The following is a 22,136-nucleotide window of genomic DNA, read 5'->3' on the forward strand; positions in this document are numbered from 1 at the left end:
GGGAGGCGGTGGCGGGGAGGAGGCAGAAATCCTTAATAAATAAATAAATTAAAAAAAAATAAAACTAGTATCATGACAGCACCTTCTGAGACAGCTTTTCTGCAAATTGTCTGGAAGAGTGGTTCTCAACCTTCATAATGCTGTGCCCTTTAATACAGTTCCTCATGTGGTGGTGACCCCAACCATAAAATTATTCCATTGCTACTTTATACTATAATTTTGCTACTGTTGTATATGTAATTTAAATATCTGATATGCAACCCAAGGGGTTGCAACCTATGGGTCAAAAACTGCTGGTCTATACCAATGCTCCAGGGGCCTGGAAAGATGGCCCTTTTCACCTCTGAGCCATCTTTCCAGGCAGAAGACCCAGGTCTGGTTCCTGGCACCCACACAGTGGCTCATAACCATCTGTAACTCTAATTCAGAGAATCTGATGCCCTCCTCTTGCCAAGGGCATTGGATACACATGGTACACAGATACGCATGCTGGCAAAACATCCATACACAAAACAAAACTAAGTAAGTCTTAAAACAAAAGAAGAATATTTCCAAGTGCATGTACAGAAAATACTACAGTTCCAATTTTCTTGTTGCCTTTTGATAAAAATATACTTAATTGATTTTAAGAAACAACAAAAATAAAAATAATAGGTTTCTTTAGGTTTTTTTCCAAAGAATTTTACAGAGCTCAAAGTACTGTAATATGGAGAAATTCAATCCTTAAAAATAAGAAACGTTTCCCCAGTCTCAGACACCATAGCCTACGCATAATCACCCAGCACCAACCGCCAGTCTGGAAAAGCAATTTCTGATCTGTATGCATGCATGCACCGAATCACTTAGCTCTGCTGCTCAACAGAGCCGTGGGGAATTCTGGCTCCCGAGGCACAGCTGGTGCCGACCACGCCTCAGAACGCACCCCTGCTAAGTCTTCCGCAATGAGCGGGACAGGGTGTACCAGGTGTCTCCACACACAACCTCTGGCATTGCTCTCACCTCTCGCCATTGGTCTCATCATAATCCTCTCCTCCTGAGCTCTCGGAAGGAAAGGAAGAATAAGGTCGCTTCTAAAAGGGTGGCACCTGTACTGGACCCCTACACAAAGAAAGAAAAACCAACACATTTGAACTCAACATACAAACTATAAAAATTATGTAAAATTTTTCTCTGCAAACTAAATGAAGGCAGAAGGCAGACTACTGAATACATGGAAAATCAGAACTTTCAATGAAATCATCGCTAACTTAATTACATTAACACATCATCTCTTTATCAGAGATGTGACTTTCAATAGTGCAATGTGCAGGCTGCAGGGACACACGAGGCATTGTCTTCAGACATTTTCCACGGTCATATCCCGAGTAAATGAGGCAGCTACTGGAATCCAACAGATAAAGGCTGGGTGCCGCTAAATACCGTACAAGGTATAGTTATTCAGAAAAGTCTTGTCAGACACACCCTTGTACTTCATGATCACCCACAACCTGCTGCAGCCTTTACAAATGCCCAACTTTTAAGTGTCTTACCCACAATCTGTGGCCCTACTATAACCATGATTGCATTGCATTATGTAGCTATCCCTAATATCCCTAATAAATGCTGAGAAGTCAGATGAGCTTTAGTGTGAGAACACCTACCACAGTGTGACAGACAACAAGTACTGGATGAGCCTGTGCTTAGATGAACGCCTGGCAGAGCTGGAGACGGCTCAGCGGTTAAGTGCACTGGCTGCTCTTCCAGAGGTCCTGAGTTCAATTCCCAGTACCCACATGGTGGCTCACAACCATCTGTAATGGGATCGGATGAATGAGTGGATGAAAGGTACCCTATTCAAATACCAGTCTAAACGCTAACCATCTGGAGGAACAGCAGATTTGAGTCTTAGAAACAACTCTGAAGAGACAGTTTTGAAAAGCCTGGAAAATTGGCTCAGTGGTGAAGAGTACCAGCTGCACTTCCAGAGGACCTGAGTTCAGTTCCCAGAACCCACACAGTGGCTCACAGCCATCTGAAACTCAAGTTCCATGGATTTTTTTTTTCTATTTTTTGAGACAGGGTTTCTCCATAGCTTTTTGGTTCCTGTCCTGGCACTAGCTCTTGTAGACCGGGCTGGCTTCAAACTCAGAGATCCACCTGCCTCTGCCTCCCGAGTGCTGGGATTAAAGGCGTGCACCACCACCGCCCAGCAAATTCCATGGATTTTGATGCCCTCTTCTGCCTCCATGGGCATGAGGCATGAACATGGTACACAGACTACATATAGGCAAAAGCATTCAATACATAAAATAAAAATAAAATAAAAAGGATGGGAGGAACACATAACAGAGCTATTGAAAAAGACAAGCCTGTCTGACAAAAACTAAAGTGAGAGCCGGGCGATGGTGGTGCACGCCTTTAATCCCAGCACTCGGGAGGCAGAGGCAGGTGGATCTCTGTGAGTTCGAGACCAGCCTGGTCTACAGAGCTAGTTCCAGGACAGGCTCCAAAGCCACAGAGAAACCCTGTCTCGGAAAAAAAAAAACAAAACAAAAAACAAAAACTAAAGCGAGAGATTACTTGAAGTAAGGTTGTATAATAAGAAACTGAGTGAGGCCTGGGCAGTGTTGGTACATCTTTAATCCCAGCACTTGGGAGGCAGAGGAAGGCAGATCTCTGAGCTCAAGGCCAGCCTGGTCTGCAGACCAAGTTCCAGGACAGCCAGGGCTACACAGAGAAATCCTGTCTCAAAAAACAAAAAATCAAAACTAAAAAACAAAAGAAAGAGAAACTGACTGCCTTCACTTCCTGATCTTCCTGCCTCCACCTCCCAAGTGCTAAAATTAGTGGAGCTTTACCGTTTCTCTTAGAAATTCGTTACACATCTACATTTTCATATGCGCCAGTCATGCCCTAATGCCCCACTGTGAAGAGCCAATTCCATGTGAATGGAGGGTGTGAGGTGCTACTTTTTCAATGAACCTGTCTTGACAGCAAAACTAATTTTCATTCGGAACTTGACTTAATGCGGCTCTCAAAAGTTCACAAGATAGGTAATCCAGATGGCGTGGTGCACTGAAGTAGTTTCAACCCCAAATCTACTTAACAGGAGCAGATGTTTATGTTGAGTGTGGCAGCTAAGATCCCCCTCCTTTCTTTTGGCAGCAACCACCCCACACTTGAACGTAACCCAGTTATTTTTTGGCGCTGTTTCAGAAGCAGTTCCATTTCAGGAAGATGAGGTGCTGGCACCTTAGATGTTCCTCTCTGATAAGCATTCAGCACATACAAACCAGTACATATGACCTAGACTGGAAAGCACATAAAGATGCCTTAAGGGCAACTGGATAGTCTCAAGAGCAATACTGAAAATAAAGGGTTTTCTCCGCCTATGAAATTCTCTAGAAGTTACAACAGTGATTTTTTTTTCCCATAAGGAAAAAAATTGAAAAACATTTAAAACTAAAGGATTTATTTAACATCAGAACCTCCAACAAGAAATATTTATTCTAAGGAGACATTGTAATTTGCAATTATATTCATACAATTTTCATTCTTTTACAGCATGCGAGACTTTTTCACAAGGATACATATTTAATGTTTATCCTACTAGTGAAAGCCGAGATTACAGCCAGATGGAAATCAGCTTCACCGGCTCCCAACATCTGGCTCTCAACACACTGCCAAAACAATGTCACTTTTAATGTTGCCTGAAACCTGAGAACCCAGAGTCCTAGACCAGGCTCTGGTGTTGCTTTGTGGTGTGACCTGAAAACCATATTATTATCAACTTCTTGTATCAGAAATTCATCAAGTGGATTGGGAGATATAATAAAGTACATTTGAAAAATATAGTTATGAAGGCACCTATCTAGCCTACATTTTGAAAAATGTTTGGCTAACTCCTACTTTCCAGGGGAAGCTCACAAAATCCCACTGCACTGACCTATGTATCTTACTGGGAACTTAAGATAAGTAAAGAATTTCCCCAACCTTAGGCTGGCAGCCACAGACAGAAGCAGTCATGTCTCTAAAGACAAATTTCTAGAAGTATATTTGGGAAGAAAGGGAAAACAGGATAGATAAGTACTGCGGGTCTTTTTTAGCCACTAGCAGCACGATTTGATTAAAATGAAGTCCATCCGTCCCCTTCCACACACATATGTCTCAGACACATGTAGGTACCTTTATATTCTTTATCAGTGGTCACAAAATTCTCACATTTAAATATTGTTAAACCTCAAGAATCTCCGTATGCCTTAAACACAGTTTAGGTTTTATTTTTTTTTATTTTTTTATTTTTTTTATTTTTCGAGACAGGGTTTCTCTGTAGCTTTTGGTTCCTGTCCTGGCACTAGCTCTTTCTAGACCAGGCTGGCCTCGAACTCACAGAGATCCGACTGCCTCTGCCTCCCGAGTGCTGGGATTAAAGGCGTGCGCCACCACCGCCCGGCACAGTTTAGGTTTTAAAACTGGCCTTCAGAAGCCAGGTGTTGTAGTACATACTTTTAATTCTAGCATTTGGAAGCAAGACCTAGCATGAGTTCAAGACCAACTTGGCTACAAACAGTTTGAGGCCAGCCTTAGCTACACAGCAAGACCCTGTCTCAATATTCCCAACCCCCAAACAACGGAACAATTCATCGTGGCTTTCCAAGGCTGTCTGCTGGCCACCTCTGTGAAGAACTGTATTGCTCTCTGGCCATTGTTCTTCTTCGTACTTACCATTCTCGAGGAGGACATCCACAGCCACAGTCGTCAGGTCTCTGGTGCAAGCAGTCTGAACATCTTCCGTGGGAGCGACAAACGTGCTTAGTCCGGTTGTTCTGTTGATGTAAACCATTCTTCCCAGCGTAACATCAAAATGCTGCTGCCAACCCATAGGGTATGAATTAGATTCTTCATTTTCGGAATAAGATCTTGCTTTAGACTCATCATTCTGGGAAGAAATTCCATCTTGGCCTGCAGTGGTAACTTCTACCTGACCCATGATCATTCTACTGGGAGACTCGGGAGTTCCTGTATGTTGCTCTGAAGATCTGACGAGAACATCTGAATCTTTGCTGGCTTTAGAATCACTGCAGGGCAACGGCAAAGGAGTTTCAGGGTTCTCTGTGTGGTCCACTACATTGTGAGAATGCACTGCACTGTTGTGGGTGGAATTATCCTGGGTGGCAGGATCTGGTATCAGAAGCACGTCACTCTTTATTTTTTCGTGTTTATTTTTAAATAACTCACCAAAAGGTAAGTCTAACCTCGTGCCCCAGCTACTGTCTGTCCGACTGGAATCCGAACCTGGAAGTTCACTAATATGGCCTATCATCTCCGTCGTTCGAAGCTCCTTTTCAGAACCTTTCCGTCTGGATAATTTCGAAGCAAGTGACTCGGTGGACTTCTCAACATTGGAATGTTTTCTGTTAAAGGGAGAGAATTCTGCCAGAGTAATAGGACTTTCTCTCAAGTGAGGCATCTGTTCTAAGCAAGCTTCTTTGGAAAATGGAGATTTTTCTGAGTGCAGGACGTGACTTACTGGTTGACAAGTGTCACAGTGCTCCACGGTAGTGATCTTACCACCATCAGGCATATCTAAGTGGCTCTTGTCATTTAGTAGAATGTCAGGTTCGACCTGAGCATCACCATGGGCCCTTACTTCAGTGTTATTTTCCTCTTCTGTATCTAGAGAACTGATAACCTTCCCATATTGCCTCTTAAATCTCTCTAAAGACCCTACTTGTGAACGCAAGCTTAGCTTCCTACGGCCTGAGAGTCTGGAGGGATGCATCATCTTCTCTGTCTTCTTACTACCATTTGAAGCATAGTTGCACCCTGGGAAGGAGGGTGTGTCAGGCAAAAAGCAACCTGTGTGTGGTCCTGTACCACCTTCCTGAAAAAGAGCCAAGCTCCCATCCGCTGCTACTGGGTTGTTCTCTGGCCCATAACCTATGTTTGTCCTGCACAATTTTTTGTGGAGCAGTCGAGCAGATTCTGTACTTAAAGTGCTTGTTAAATTGGTGTCTGGAGTCTCGAGTGCGTGGTGTGCTCTGTTTCCAAATGTCTCTTGGGCACTTACAGGACCAGGTCGGACATAATTTTTAAATGAATGCTCTGTTTCACTTGATTTAGTGTGCACATTCTGTACCACATGAGTTATAAAGCCAGTAGAGCATAACTTAACCTCTCCATATCTAAAAACATTTACTCTTCCAGGACTACTCGGCTCTTTTTCTCCTTTTTCCTTCTTTCTCTGTGTACCCTGGACTCTAGATGCTGTTGTCTCAAAAGGCAGAGGTTGATGCCCCACTTCAGTAGCATCTTTATGTTTCTCCAGTAGGCTCTGAATCCTACTATTTGGGGGAACGTTGGCAGCCATGACATTAACAACAGGGCTTATTTTCTGTATTTCTACATCTGCCTCATTCTCCTCAAAGAGATGATGTGTCCGATCAGGGCTTGAAACCATTTTTGGGCTGGTTCCATGCGGACTTTCTGAAGTCCTCTCTTCCAGGAAAGATTTCTGATGTTTCTCGTTTTCTCCCTCTTCTCCCAACACCCTTGATGCTAAGTGAGCGCTGTCTTCGCTGTGTGATGACTCTATCATTTCACTATGGCCCAGGCCATCTGTTTCACAACTGTGCACTGAGTCAGCTGTCTGTTTTCTGATGGCTTCTGAATCCCCAGAATTCTGTGTGTTTCTACTTTCTATAGTAGCTGTTCTTTTCACAGCTTTCGACTGTAAATTCAACATTTCATAGGAATCCAAAATATTAGTGCACGCTTCCTGGAAACTGCTCTGGTCACACTTCTCATGAGAGGACGCCTGTGTCTGCAGAGTAGCACCAAACAAACCAAAATCGTTATCTTCATTAAAGCCCTTAATAGCTTCACCTGATAACTCTACAAACAGGCTTTCTCGCTTTAAAAACCTTTTGACTCCTTCTTGAATACAAACCAACAGGGTATCCCAGTTCTGAAACTCGATCAGAGTTTTGGCGGGCTCCATGCACACGTCATATTCACAGCACTGGCAGTGTACATTGATGACATAGATCCCATGGAGTTCGGGGGCAGAGCGGTGCCGAGGACTGGAATTCATTTGCCTACTACCAGAGCCATTCTTTGGCCTACATATAGTACTTTGTTTTCTTAATAAAAAGTCAATGAGTTTATGCAACTTTGTCCTTAAAACCAGTCTTCGGTTCACAAACAAAAACTGCATATTCTTATTGTAGTGCGCTTCAGAGCTAATGTAGCCACCAAACTCAAACTCCTTATATTTAAAATGTACTTCTCTTAACTTTTGAGACCTGCCCAATCCATAAATTTGACAAAACCGAGAACATATGTCTTTGGTTTTGGGGAGTTGGAGAACCATGGCACCAGAAACATCATTCCTCAAAGAGAAAGAGACAGAAGGGTGCATGAGGGAGATGGCTTCCACCCGCTGCCTAACCTTCTCAAACTCTAGTCTCGGGTCCATGCTCTTCCTCCTCACAGGGAACTGGGAGAACAGGTTATACACAGTTACTGTGGTCCCCACGCTGGGTCTAGTCAGATCCGCTTCACAAGCGTTTAGGGCTTTCCCGTTCTGAAACATCTTCACGAAGGTTTTCATAGCCATGCTTTTCTTGGATGAAATTTCCACAGCACTCGCCATGTCGGCGATACTTGCCAAGGCCTCTCCTCGGAAACCATGGAACTTTGGGTTCTCCAAGTCCTGTATTGAGCTGCATTTGCTAGTAAAATACCGGTTTCCCACCTTCTCTATCTCATCACCCGCCATCCCAAGTCCATTGTCTATCACTTGGACTTGGAAGGTTTCCATATTCACCCTGACGGCCACACATTTTGCTTCCGCATCGATACTGTTGAGGATAAGTTCCTCGACACACTGGCCCAAGGAGATTATGGCCAAACCGGACCGCAGTTTGGCTTGGACTTCATCTGACAAGCACTTGATCATGGCAGGGAGACATGTGGGGAGAATGCCAGACGTGGGCTTCCTTCTCTGACTGGAAATAACTACCTATGAAAAAAACAAAAACAAAGATCACACAAACCCTATCAAACCTCGATTTTTTTTTTTGGTTTTTCGAGACAGGGTTTCTCTGTGGTTTTTTTGGAGCCCGTCCTGGAACTAGCTCTTGTAGACCAGGCTGGTCTCGAACTCACAGAGATCCGCCTGCCTCTGCCTCCCGAGTGCTGGGATTAAAGGCGTGCGCCACCACCGCCCGGCTCAAACCTCGATTATATAGCATTACTGACTTCTCTCAAGTATTATGAAGAACTACAGTTTGAGGAAAATAAAATATTAAACCAAAATATGAAACAGAAGTATACATCTAATTTCTGGATAGCACATAAAACTCATGCCTGGTATAATGGACCTCGATTCCAAAGAAGCATTCATAATTTCATAATTTTCCCTGTTCCTAAAGTGAATGCCCTAAAGAGAAACCATAATTATACTTGATGTTGACCCGTAAAGACACTATTCAAAATTCTAAGCACTTCACTAAAAACAAATGCCTAAATTAAATTCAGCTAAGAAACGTTAGCTAGAAATTATTCATGAAAAAGATCCAAGCTTGTTTCATAATGCTTATACATTACACAATATCCATGGCTTTTAGAAAAACTTTAGTGTGCTAAGACACTGTAAGTAAGTGAGACAACGGGACAGAATTAACGCCAAACATATCAAGGAGAGACAGGTAGTAAGCGATTACGATTGTCACAATTACTTTCTGAGGAGGGGCGGGGAGGGGGCGGGGAGGGGGCGGCGTGGGGGCTAAAGCAGGGAAATTCCTTTGCCTGTAAGTTTTCTACCATTTGCTGTTTAAATCCTGCTGTTGCTTGATAGTTCGCTGAAAAGTCCTGATTACTAATATTCTTTTGTACTGATAAGCTCGGTCCCTATATATCCCCAGAACACAACATGGCAATAATAATGATGGTATGGGGTGGTCTGAACTGATTTCAAGTTTTCTTGCAAGTACAAACAAATCCTAAGAGTCTAGGTCTTTAGAGGTCTCACTTCCTTCTTCATAAACGATAACAGCATAGCTGGTGGCAGGGCTGGCTTTTTAAAACCTGGGCAAACTGGGGCTACGTTTGCTTTCTAAGACAATGAACTTAGCGGCCGTTGGCAAACGGGGTAAATGTTTAATAAGCATTCTGATTACTACAGTCCCAGGGTCTAGACAGTCCAGCTTCTCGTGCAGGAAGCTCGCGCCTGCGCAATCCACCCGCCCCGCCGCTCCCGAGGCCCCTCCTTCTGGGGGCCCCCGCGCTCCTCCAGGCGGGCCCGCGGCCGTCACCACAGCTCTTCTGGTGTTAGACGAGCTCACGGGGCCAGATGTCAACACGCGCTTTCCCCCTTCACCTCGAATCTCCTCCATCAACTCTCGGGACCAACCGCTTCCGATGCCAGACGCGCTCTCCAGAGCATGCGCTTCCGAGACGCCGCGAGCCTGGGGCTGCACGACGTCTCGTGCGCAGGCGCCAAGGTGGCCCGGCTGATAACTTGGCTCCTTCACCTGACTAGTTCTAATTAGTGCTCGCGCCCTAGTCTCTTTTGGTATTGGGTGATAGGCTGTTTCCAGTAAGTTTTGGTTTGTTCCCTTTCTCGTTCTCTTTTTCTTTGCAGGTACTAATATTTCGTTCCACTTATATTTTACTTGTTTCCTTAGTCTTTGTTCACTAGATTGTAAACTATGCGAAAGTGGTCTTTGGTTTTGTATACTGCCGCGACCTGGTGGCAAGTAGACATCAGAGAATGCAGAATGTTCTTAGAATTAATGCTAAGAAGTCAGACCTCTTCTTCTCCCTCGCCCTCTCCTTTGATTTTTCAAGACAGGATTTCTCTGTGTAGCCCTGGCTGTCCTGAAACTCACTCTGTAGACTAGGCTGGCCTCGAACTCATAGAGATCCACCTGCCTCTGTCTCCCTCTACCCTCTTAATTTGCAAATCAGAATGCCAGGATTCCCTTCATTGATTTTTTTCTTTTTTTTTAATTTTCCCAATACCACCACTGCTTTTTCCTAACTGAAGGAGAACAGAACTCTTAACAGCACAGCGAGAATGTTTTGGCAATTATTAAACTAGCCTCACTTTTTTGCCTTCTGTCTCATTTTCATTGAAACCTCCTCTCCTGGGCCCTGCAACTTTTTTTTTTAAGAATTATGTATTTTACATATATGGATTTTTGTCTGTAAGTACATCTGCACACCAGAAGAGGGCATCTGATCCCATGGGACTACAGTTGCAGACAGTTGTGCATTGGGAATTGAACTCAGGACCTCTGGAAGAGCTAACAGTGTTTTTTTTTTTTTTTTTTTTTTTTTTTTGTTTTTCGAGACAGGGTTTCTCTGTAGCTTTGGAGCCTGTCCTGGAACTCCCTTGGTAGACCAGGCTGGCCTCGAACTCACAGAGATCCGCCTGTCTCTGCCTCCCAAGTGCTGGGATTATAGGCGTGCGCCACCACCGCCCGGCTTTATGCTAACAGTGTTCTTAACTGCTGAACCACCTCCCCAGGCCACCCCTCCTCCCTTTAATGGAAGTTACGACAAACTTTAAAATAAGTATGTATTTGTTTAGTTACTAATCAAACCAAATCAGACTTCTGAGGCCAAGGAACAAGATTCTGATTATTGCTCAGTTTGCCGGGGCTCCATGACAAAAGGCCACAGGCTGGGCGCCTTAAGTAGCAGTTTTTTCCCCTGCCGGTTCTGGGAAGAGTCTGAGAGTAAGGTGTCAGCCAGGGTTTCCTCTGAAGCCTCTTCTTGGGTTGCAGCTGGCTGTCTTCACAACCTTTGAGCACACACACCAGTAGAGCAGGATTGGTACTTGGGTTAGGGTCTGAACATACAAATGAGGGGAGGGAACAGAGTCCAGCCCATAACTACTTTATATGATTTTCTAACCCATGGAAAAGCAATGAAAGCGGATGTTCCAAGAACCTGAAAGCCAAAAGTAATTAGTCCAGCACATCATCTGAACACTGCCAGCCAGACCTGGTGGCTTTGCTCTTTCCACACATTTATGTTGTTTTTTTTTTTGTTGTTGTTTTTTTGTTTTTTTCGAGACAGGGTTTCTCTGTGGCTTTGGAGCCTGTCCTGGAACTAGCTCTTGTAGACCAGGCTGGTCTCGAACTCACAGAGATCCGCCTGCCTCTGCCTCCCGAGTGCTGGGATTAAAGGCGTGCGCCACCACCGCCCGGCTCTTTCCACACATTTAATCTGAAGAAACTGAGTAACAATTCACAGAAATGACTCTCACCGTCACTTCTTCCCCTTCAAACCTCTTTAAACTACGACAAGTCTTCCTCTCATAACACTGATCGAATACATCATGTTGCCCAAAAGTTCACTAAAGATTTAAGCACAGGCCTGGAGGGATGGTTCAGCCGTTAAAGGCTAGGCTCACAACCAAAAATATAAGAGTTCGGTTCCCAGCACCCACGGCTGTCCCTCCAGGTACAGAAAAAAAATAAAAAAAATTAAAAAAAAGATTTAAGCACAATAAGCATAAGGTTCTAGTGTGTTTTTATTGGTTAGAATTGTACACAATTGCATTCCATCATACATGTAAAACACTGTAACTTTCAAATGCACAGCTAAAATAACTTACAAAATCTAATACTGAGCACAGAATAGTGCTTTATCAGTAAAAAAAAAAAGGAGGGAGATAATTTTGAAAATATTAAATTCAGGTCATTATTTTACAATTTGGAAATCTGAATAATCCAGCTTTGAGATGACTTTCTCATTGTTGAAGTTCGCTCTGTCGATGTGGGATTTGGGACTTCCTCTCTTCTCCAGCCATTCCTGCATGCTCCGCACCTTGGAGATGGGGCCTTGCAGCTGTCCTTGCACGGTGCCCCGATCGGTGTTCTGGACCCAGCCTACCAAACCTAGCTTTTTGCCCTCAGCCTAAGCGGGGAGAGAAGAGAAAGAGCGATCCAGTGAGGTTGCACAGAACAAAGTGAGGCTGCACTCTGTGGCCAGAATCTTGGCCTGGAGTCAAACCACTGAGACTAATTTGACATTGTCCAGAAAAATCAAAGCAGACACCAAGGAGAATCCTGTGACTGACTTTAACATCAAGAGTAGCTACTCGATTCCCCTTCCCTTTTCATTCTCCAAAACTCAGCGCTGAATTCCTGACAACTTCCATTATGCAGTAATGAGCACGGTTAGGACTAAAGAGTAAGCCCCGAAAGGTGCCTTTAAAATGCTTTCCTAAGGCTGACTCTTCTGGGATCCTGGCCTTGCAGCTCCTTCATTTCTTTTCTTTTCTTGAGACAGTTTCACTATGTAACATTGGCTGACCTAGATGGAACTTATCAGGTAGTCCCAGCTGGCCTCAATCTTCCAGCCATCCTCCTGCCTCTGCCCTCTGAATGCTGGGATTAGAAGTGTGCACTATCCTGCCCAGCCAAGTAAATTGAAATGGGAGAGACCCTGAGTGGGTTTTGTGTGTGTGTGTGTGGGGGGGGGTGTTGTTTTGTTTTTCTGTACAGGGGCTTTACCTAGGGCCTTATACATGCTACCTAGGCAAGTATAACAGCTCTAAGATATACCCCAACCCTCATTTTCTTGTCTCTTAATCAGCAATCTACTGGGTGCATTAAACAGAAAAAACTTGAAGTTACTTGATCCTTCCCTTTGCCTTTAGCCAGGACCACACGTAAATGAATCCAGATGAAGCGATCCTTTGTATCTTTAAAGATCATTACACAGTATTTCACAATTTCCTAGGCAACACAACCGTTGTTTTTACTGCAGAGGTCTCTCTAACCCAACATGTTTACATCGCACCCAAAGCCCACTTTCTGTCATATTTGGTAGAGAAGGAAAGCAGCAGAGATTGGGCTCTGACACTAAGGGGTTCACAAGGCCCTGTGGCTATCATGCTTCCATCTGACTTGTTAAGTCATGGGCCTGGCCACTGACGACACTGGCTGCTCTAAGAGACCAAACAGGCAGCCTGGAGAAACCAGGCCATGTCGCTGCTACAGCTCTCTCTGGACCAAGAATTTAAAAAGCCATGCTGTGTTATAGCTTCAGAGCTCACAGCCTCTGATATATGGTCCTATCTGGTTTCTCGTTCCTCCATGTTCTTACTCCTGTAGACTGTCCTATACTAAATCCTAAAATAACTAACTGACAAATTCTAATACTGAAAAGACAGAAGAGTCAGATATTTTCTTTTGTTTGGGGGGTTTTATTGAAGGTTCCATCTGTGGTGGCTATCTCTGTTTTTTTAAATATTTTTAATATGCATATACAGAGAGAGTGCAGTATGTGAGCGTGTTGAGTGCTGGTTCCCATGGAGTCCAGAGGAGGGTGGTGCCAGGCTCCTGGAGCTAGAATTAGAGGTGGTTATGAACCACCCTATGTGTGCTCTGGCAACAGAACTTGAGTCCTTTGGAAGAACAGTGAAGGTTGCTGAGCCATCTCCCCAGGCTCCTAGGTTACCTTTCTTAACAATACTCTCCATTACAAAAACGTACTTTTAAATTACATTTACTTATTTATTAGGGTGAGGCGTGCATACCGTAGCACAGTGTGGAGGTCAGAGGCCTGCCCCTCCTCCACCTCGTGGGTCCTGAGGACTGTTGAACTCAGTCCATCGGGCTTGGTGGCAAGTGCCTTTACCCACTGAGTCACCTTACCAGAAAGCCTGTAAGCCCTGACATGTTGCCTGATCTGATGTACTGTCTGTCTCTCATACTGCTCTCCTACCTCGAGGCATGGCCACAGACCCCCACCGTCACAAGGTTCTCCCAGTAAAGCTCATGTCTAAAGGGAATCTTATGCCAATTCCCTTCCCAATCCTGCTGCTCCTTATCCTAATGTTTTTTTTTCTGTCTAATAAGTAATCACAAAGTCTTTAAAGCTGAACATGAGGGAGCTGGAGAGGTGGCTCAATGGTTAAGAGCACTGGCTGCTCTTCAAGAGGACCTGGGTACAACATTCTCACACAGACATTCATGCAGGTAAAACACCAATACACAAAAAATTTAAAAATTATTTAATTAAAAAAAATTAAGTTTCTGGGTAATGGTGGTGCACGCCTTTAATCCCAGCACTCAGGAGGCAAAGGCAGATGGATCTCTGTGAGTTCAAGGCTGCCTAGTCTACAAAGTGAGTTCCAGGACAGCAATGGTTATTATACAGAGAAACCCTATCACAAAAAATCAAAAACCAATAATAATAATAATAATAATAATTAAGAAAAATAAAACAAATGCTTACAAATCTACAGATAGAAAAAATTCTAAAAGCGAGGCAGTGATGGAACACAACTTTAATCCCAGCATTCTGAAGACAGAGGCAGGAGGAACTCTTGAGTTCGAGGCCAGCCTGGTCTACACAGCCAATTCCAGGACGGCCGCTAGAGCTATACAGAGAAACTCTGTCTTGGAAAGGAAAGGAAAAGAATAGTCCCCAAACAGCATTTCCATGATCAGAATTTGCTTTTCTGTATTCTAAACTGTCTCCAAACTTGGGGTGGAGGTGGGGCAGGTAGAGAAAGATGCCCTGTAATATGTGTTCCCTTTTCTTCAACAACGTAGATTCCTCTATGAGCATGTCACCACCATTTACGAAATCACAGGAACCTGCCCTGCATAAGCAGTGGTAACGCTAACTCAAACCTCGCTCTGACTTTCAGCATTTGACAGGCGCTTCACAAATGAACACAAAACAGAAAGACAGGTTTGTAAGTTAGTAGAGTAAGAGGTACTGACCACTGACTCCCTCTTCAAAGATTCAGGTCCGAGTTTTCAGCATCACAGTCCCAGCAATATGACACTTGGAGGAAAGTGCTGAGGACAAATACCTTTTTTTTTTTTTCGAGACAGGGTTTCTCCGTAACTTTGGAGCCTGTCCTGGAACTAGCTCTTAAAGACCAGGCTGGCCTCAAACTCACAGAGATCCGCCTGCCTCTGCCTCCCGAGAGCTGGGATTAAAGACCTGTGCCACCACCGCCTGGCCAGATCTGCATCTTACTCGGCAGGGTTGCACATGATTTGGGCAGTCAACAGCCTGATCGCCCTCTGCTGAAGGCAGAAGGGAAATTGAGATTGCCCTTGTGCACTGGTGAGATTAGTGATAGGGAAACAGAGGAAGAGGCTGCCACGTTTGTTCATTCCCTCAAATACTCCCCATTACTATAAGGGGAATACCAGACTCACCTTTGATGTTAACACCTAAATTGGAATGAATAGAGTTTTGTGTTTGTTTTTGTATTTTGAGAGAAGGGTTCTCTATGTAGTCCTTGATGTACTGAACTGAACTTGCTATGTAGATCAGGCTGGCCTCAAACTCACAGAGATCCACCTGCCTCTGCCTCTGAGTGCTGGGATTAAAGGTGTGTACCACCACGCCTAGCCTGATAAGGTATTTTAATAAGGAAAACTGACGTTAGAAAGGGTGGATGCTGTTGTTCTTGTTCGAGGACAAAACGAAAAAGAAATTGAGGTCTTGAGAGGAAGCTGGCGGAGTAACCTTGTGGTGGGTATGATGGTGATTACATAGCTTACATCAGTGTGGTCAGTTCACCTAATGCCATCTCCATCTTGACAGTAGCTTTCCTATAAAAGTGACTTGGCTTGGTTGACGGTACAACAGGATGCTTAGGGGTATTCTCCTTCAGAAGAGTCTAGATGCTGCCTTACCACTGCTTGAAAGAAACCAGTCGGGAGCCGCTTTCATTTGCATCGTGTTTTACAGACTGCAAAACAGTCTCAATCCATCGCTCATCTCCAGCTGCAACTGTCCCCTTGAAGCTACCAAAGAGCCAGCCTCTCCGAATTCCCATTTGTCAGAACAAGGCCTCATTCCATCACCTAGTATTGCGCCCCGACACCTCTTCAAGGCTATAGGACACATACCTGCGTGTACTTGCGGAAAAACACCCTTTGAACCTTCCCAAAAATTTCATAATCCACTGAGACCAAGGTGTTCCCTTCTGCCATGCTCAGACCTGTCAGAAACCAGGAAAGCAGCAAGGTGAGGCACTGTGCCAGGACCCCATTCTAAGAAGAGGCTGCACCCATACTCCATCACCCCTGGGACCTCTCCGGAATCTCAGGGTCCCAGAACTGCTGGAGTAAGTGGGTGGGTTGGTGTTAACGCAAGGCCCAGGGGGTCGAGGGCCTTCACCTGTTCAACCCGCTACCCACGCAGCCCCGCTGCCGCCATCCGTCCTCTCCCCGTGAGACCCGCAATCCCCTCCACTGACACTTGGATGATCCGAGCGGCGGACACTCAGGTTTCCCGGGCTTCCCCACCAGGCGCCCGAAACGCTCCAGAGACCTCCAGATCAACCGCCCGCGCTAAGATAATCGCCGCTCCCGGAAGTTTAGAGTGCGGCTCCTCCAACGCGGCCTGCACGCCCATCACCAAGGTCCAACCAATCATAGGTAGGTTATCGGCCAAGAGCCCGCCCGAGGGCGGGGCTTCAGGACCGGTAAACCTGGATTTGGATTGATCATGTGAACAGTCAGACTTTCTGCTCACTGACCAGCCTGTCTGCTCCCTTTTCTGTCTCTAAACGTACCTCTTGTCTCATTTCCACGTGGGTATGGAAAGGCATAGATGAAACACTTAGAATATGTCCACTCATAAACTAAGCAGTAACATGACTGCTTCCTACGTGCCAAGGGCTGTTGGTATATATCCGTTGACTGTAATAGCAGAACCCTGCGCTCGAGTAGCTTAGCCATTCTTGAGATGGGAGACAGACAACAAACATTAAGCATCATAAGTAAATCAATAGAATAAGGTTTATACCCATTTTCTGGCCTGTTTTTTTTTTCTTCCTTCCAATTCTCTTCCAATTTTGGGTCATGCATAATTTGGACTTGGTAGGAAGGGACAGTAAATGCACAAGATATCACGATGAAGTTATTCTACCTGGGTTCTTGGAAGCTGCCACCCAGAGTCTACCTTACTAAGATTATGCATAAATAAAACAATAAACAAAAAATAAAGTACATGCAAGTGATTCATGGCTCCAGAATCTCAACTGAATCTAAAAATCCAGCAAAATAACCAAATTGCATGCATTTACTTTTAGAAAAAGAAAATTACGAAGGGGTTTTTAGGTCGGGACTGCTAAAATGAGAACTGTCGCGTATACATTGGAATTCAGCTACTCTTAGGATTAAAAACGTGTATGAAACAAATTGTGTGTGATGTTTATTTCTCCTTTTGGGTTGCTTGTATATATTAGATCATTTCCCAACGCTGGGTCCCATTTGTTAATATGTCGGGTTGGCCGACTGGGCAAGAGGAGACAGTTTGCTGGGGTAGCTGTGGAGATCCACCATGGCAGTAGCTCTCCTTACAGAGTCCTGAAGCCTTCCTGCTGGGAGGTGAAGGGGCTGGACTGGACGGTGTCCTTGGCAATATTCGAAAACAACACTAAACAGTGTATTCGACTGATGTCATTTCTCTAAAACTCATTTAAAATAAGTTTCCCATAGATTCCAAACCCATTAAGCATCATATGGACAGAACACCATATGGTGTACGAAGATGAATGATACATCATTTCTGCCCTCAAAGAGTTCTTTATCATAGACAAATGTGAGCACAGAATGACAAGATAATGTGCAATGCGGTAATGCATTTCATAAACATTCTTGGGAGTTCCTCACGAACCAGCCCTGCATTATAACGAGACAGAAAGCATTGTGAAGAAGCAGAGATTAATCCTGACTGGAAAGACTGAGAAAGGGCTTGTGGAGAAGACTGCATTTTTCCATAGTTACAGAGTCACAACCAGAAAGTGATGTCGCCAGAATTTAGTTTCAGGCGGCCAGTCCAAAGTCCACTCCCAAAATACGGCCTTCTACCACTCCCCAGCTTGTGGGTAAAGTTGTGCCCGTTGACAAGAAGGTAAAAGTAGTTGTGATGAAGCCGGGAGCACTCACCGCCATGCGCACGTCAGGACCTCTGGCGAACCTTCTGAATATATACGCCCACATTTTATTCCCATTGCTTCCCACTGCACAGCCATGGTTGAGAGCTCCTGAGATTGCCTCAGGTTATTAAAGGGAGACAGGACTACAGGGATATTCTACATCTAATGTGGAAGATAGAAAATGGTTCGAGGCCAGCCTGTTCTACAAGGTGAGTTCCAGGACAGCCAAAGCTACACTGATAAACCATGTCTCAAAAAAAACCAAATAAAGAAAAAAAAAAGAACCATTATGGAAGAGAAACTATAGATCAAAAGGCAGAATGATTTATTAGTTAGTTAAATTTAATCATTTTACAATGTATACTTGTATCAAAACCTCACATTTTATATTATTTTTTTCTTTTTTCTTTTTTTTTTCTTTTTTTTTTGATTTTCGAGACAGGGTTTCTCTGTAGCTTTTGGTTCCAGTCCTGGAACTAGCTCTTGTAGACCAGGCTGGCCTCGAACTCACAGAGATCCGCCTGCCTCTGCCTCCCAAGTGCTGGGATTAAAGGCGTGCGCCACCACTGCCTGGTTTGTGTTTCATTCTTGAGCAGGAGCTGTGCTAATCTTAGTATCAATTTTTAGTGTACATGATTCCAAAGTACTATATACACTTTTTTTTTTTTTTTTTTAGTTTTTTCGAGACAGGGTTTCTCTGTGGTTTTGGAGCCTGTCCTGGAACTCCCTTTGTAGACCAGGCTGGTCTCGAACTCCCAGAGATCCGCCTGCCTCTGCCTCCCGAGTGCTGGGACTATATACACTTTTTAATTTGTAATCTCTCCCTCCTTCCTCCTTCCCTTCCCCACTCTGTGTGTGTGTGTGTGTGTGTGTGTGCGCGCGCGCACACACACACACACACACACATACACACTTTTGTTGCTTGGGAATGGAATCTAGGTCCTGTGCATTCTAAGTATACCTTCTACCACTGATTGTGTAAGACTTTAAGACAATCCTGAAGCCATTTTTGACAATTCTGAATCCTCTCAGCCTCTGTGCCATAGTGCTTCCCCTCCTCCCCTGGGAACCAAGGACCTAACAGCTACACTCGCACGTACTCAGTTCCTGAACAATTACCCATATACGTATGCTTTGGTTCGGTCCCCTGGGAAACAGGGTCAAAATGACCTCTTACCTCATCTGATCTGGCAACAGCTCTCCAGTCAATTATTGGTAATAGCCCTTTCGAATAAGCCAATCAGAATAGTCAAAGAACAATCCCCCTTGCTTCTGTGGCCCCTTTAAAAGTAGACTGTACCAGCTATTTGAGGTCCCTCGGCTTCCCGAATGCTGGGGGACCCTGTCATGACAGAATTAATAAAATCCTCATGCTTTTGCATCAGCTGTGGTGTGTGAGATGGTCTCTGGGGGCAACTCCTCCTTGGTGTTTGGACACTAGAGTCCAACAATTGTAAGCCCAAGCCCTGTTAATATCTCAAGAAAGCTAGGAAAGAAGGTTTTAGAATCCTCATTTAGAAAACAACAAGGACAGATTTGGGACGCAGGTGCTGATGGTGAAGAGGGTAAAGCCATCCATCCCACAAGAAACACAGGCAGAGCATGAGAGGATACAGCTAACTATGAGAAAAAACTGCAGCTGTAAACGCAGTAGAATTTGTAGGTCAGTTGGAAGAGATGGCTAGAGAGAGCTAGGAAGATGATGTATGCTTTGAGGGGGAGAGGACATGAAATAGAGAAACAGCAGACAGAGAATATGGAGATCACCAGTGCTCGGTCCCACGGATTGGGGCTCCTGGGAAGCTGTCATGAGAAGGTGACAGGTGAGTAGTTAGAAATTTATAACTGAGAAGACTATCGCTAAGCAGGGGATATTTTTTTAAAAAACATTTATTTTTATTTCATTTGTATTGGTGTTTTTTCTGCATATATGACTGTATGAGGGTGTTGGACCCACAGACAGTTGTGAACCACCATGTAGGTGCTGGGAATTGAATCCAGGTCCTTTGGAAGAGCCGCCAGTGCTCTTAACCACCGAACCATCTCCCCAGCTCCCCAAGGAACATGTTAAAATAAACAAAGACAAAATTCCAGATTTCAGCACACGCCTTTAATCCCAGCACTTGGGAGGCAGAGGCAGGCGGATCTCTGTGAGTTCGAGACCAGCCTGGTCTACAAGAGCTAGTTCCAGGACAGGCTCCAAAACCACAGAGAAACCCTGTCTCGAAAAACCAAAAAAAAAAAAATTCCAGATTTCAGCATCTGGGTAGAGATAAGGAAGAGAATGCCTCTAACTGCATATACAAGGAAAATAAGAATGCTTGGAAGAACATCCAAACTTAGGAGGCCAATAAGGGGGAAAGTATAAATGCCTGAAACCTTAATAGAAGTAGATGGAGCAAGGCTGAGAAAGAAGAGAGCAAGAGGACACAGGAATAGTGAGGATAGCATGAACAATAAAACAGAGACAGAGTGGGGTTCAACCTGAAGATCAGAAAAGCAAAGCAGCCGGCCACAAGAAATCTCTAAGAAATCCTCAGACTAAAGAGAAAGAGTTCCTGTCGCATCCTGGTTTATATTCCTCTCTAGTGCCAGGGTTAAAGGTGTGAGCCATCACTATCAGAATCTATTTCTGAGTCGGTCTTGTGTAGTCCTGGTCAGCCTTGAACTCACGGGGATCCATCTGTTTCTGTCTTCCAAATCCTGGGATTAAAGGTGTGGGCCACCACAGCCTGTTTTCTAATGGTTTAGTTTTACCTTTTGGTCTTCAGGCAGCTTTATTTAGAAGACATAAATGAAATCTCACTATAGGGAATTGAGTTTTAAGGCAATGAATGATCAACACCGTCCAGTGAATAGGCTGCAGAAATAGAAGCTTGCCTTCTTGCCTTTACTTGTGGGAAGGACATGAATAACTGTGCAGTTAACAGAAGTCAGACCGCAGGGGCCTGGACAAGGAAGAAGGATAAGGAAAAGTGTGTGTGTGTGTGTGTGTGTGTGTGTGTGTGTGTGTGTGTGTGTGTGTGTGTGCAGGCCTATATCCCAGCCTGGGGGAATCTGAGGCAAGCTGATTACATAGGCAGGAGGGCCAGGGGGCTGGACAGGGAGCCTGTCTCAAAACAAACACAAACAAAACAAAACAAAACAAAACAAAACAGAAGAAGAAGAGAAACAAGTAGGAAGGGAGTCCAGTGAAGTGCAACTTTTTTGCACGAAGAAGTCATGCATATTTTAAAACCAGAGATTAACACGGAGGGTCCTGAAAGTAGTTAAAAGGGATGCATGCATAGGGAAAAGCCATAGAAGAAGACTTTAAGCAGGGAGAAGCTGAAATTTCCCTGGACCCGAGTCCCTGGGAAAAGTCTGCAGTGTGGAGAGGCAAAAGGGACAACTGGGAATGAAAACAAGGACTGACAGTCTGCCCTAGAGAGCTCACCAAGGAATTTCTTTGTAGCACAGAAGAGCTGACATCTGATATTTTGAAGGATTAACGGGACTGCTGTCCACTTTATTTCCCACGTGCACGAATCTTCTGCTTAGTTACAGGAAAAAAACTGAGCTGTCTGTTCCAAAAAGCTTATCCAAATGAACTGAAGCACGAAGAAGACAAATAAACCCTCTTCTGATGTGGAAAAGTTACAGGGGATCATTTACTGTTGAAATCAAGCTACGCTCATTATTGGCGATCTGGTACTTAACTTTATTATCATTACATTTGGCTGAGTCATTCCGGGGGCCCAAAGTAGAAACGGTCAGATTTACCTCGTAAGAGTAAAACATTATAATAGTATCATAATTAGATTGGCCTTAGAAACTACCCTGGGACGATAACACGTAACAAAATAAAAGTAAATCTGATCGCAAGCGCCAAAGCATTGCAAGGGGAGAACAGCCCAGGAGCATATAGCCTGGAGCTTTGCAGCCCTACCTGGGGCCTGGGAGCAGCAGCCAAGTGCGCTCAGAAGGGCAATCAGCAGTCCCACTCCCGCTAGCCGGGCGGATCCCCGAATCTTGTGGCAGGGTGACTCCGCAGCCCATCTAGGGGCTCCACCCTTCTCCCTAAGGTCTGGGAGCATCGTTCTCAAGGAATGCAAGTTCTTCTTTGATGTAGCCCCAGAAAAGCCTCTCCTCCCCTCGCCCCAAGGGCAGCGCTGATCTGAGCTGCAGAGTTGGCTGCACCCTGCGTCAAGTGACCCGCCGGCACTCTTACCCCACCTTCCTC

The 22,136-nt window shown here is 44.6% G+C and overlaps 2 protein-coding genes across 5 annotated transcripts in view; both read right to left on the bottom strand.

The window, feature by feature from the left end:
- Positions 1–9,446, bottom strand: part of Mlh3 (mutL homolog 3) — a 34,722-nt gene extending 25,276 nt beyond the window's left edge. Inside the window, exons 1-3 of the mRNA XM_005343655.3 lie at positions 9,362–9,446; positions 4,705–8,002; positions 923–1,098 (exon numbers count right to left, since the gene is read on the bottom strand). Coding sequence (XP_005343712.1) covers positions 923–1,098; positions 4,705–7,939 — 3,411 coding nt within the window. The 5' untranslated portion in view covers positions 7,940–8,002; positions 9,362–9,446. The remainder of the gene's footprint in view (positions 1–922; positions 1,099–4,704; positions 8,003–9,361) is intronic.
- A 2,068-nt stretch (positions 9,447–11,514) lies between these two features.
- On the bottom strand, positions 11,515–22,131 carry Acyp1 (acylphosphatase 1). Of its 4 annotated transcripts, none has more exons than XM_026789194.1 (3): positions 21,843–22,131; positions 15,879–15,970; positions 11,515–11,910 (listed from the first exon to the last, which is right to left on the bottom strand). In XM_026789194.1, exons 1-3 carry the CDS (start codon positions 21,988–21,990, stop codon positions 11,695–11,697), a joined length of 456 nt encoding a protein of 151 aa, XP_026644995.1. In that variant the 5' UTR covers positions 21,991–22,131; the 3' UTR covers positions 11,515–11,694. The 4 variants fall into 4 exon arrangements, with proteins under 4 accessions (XP_026644995.1, XP_026644979.1, XP_005343420.1 ...); XM_026789178.1 differs by lacking the exon at positions 21,843–22,131 and adding an exon at positions 16,547–16,655; XM_005343363.3 differs by lacking the exon at positions 21,843–22,131 and adding an exon at positions 16,229–16,365.
- Between the last annotated feature and the right edge of the window lie 5 nt (positions 22,132–22,136).

The sequence above is a fragment of the Microtus ochrogaster genome, chromosome 1 (assembly GCF_000317375.1).
Source record: "Microtus ochrogaster isolate Prairie Vole_2 chromosome 1, MicOch1.0, whole genome shotgun sequence".
NCBI lineage: Eukaryota > Metazoa > Chordata > Mammalia > Rodentia > Cricetidae > Microtus > Microtus ochrogaster.

Coding starts and splice junctions, on each gene's coding strand:
- Acyp1 (XM_026789194.1), bottom strand. CDS start 21,990: ATGCTCCCAGACCTTAGGGAGAAGGGTGGAGCCCCTAGATGGGCTGCG. Junction 15,971..21,842: donor CTGCTGCTCCCAGGCCCCAG/GTAGGGCTGCAA, acceptor GGTTTCTGACAG/GTCTGAGCATGGCAGAAGGG. Junction 11,911..15,878: donor TTTTCCGCAAGTACACGCAG/GTATGTGTCCTA, acceptor CTCCCCGCTTAG/GCTGAGGGCAAAAAGCTAGG.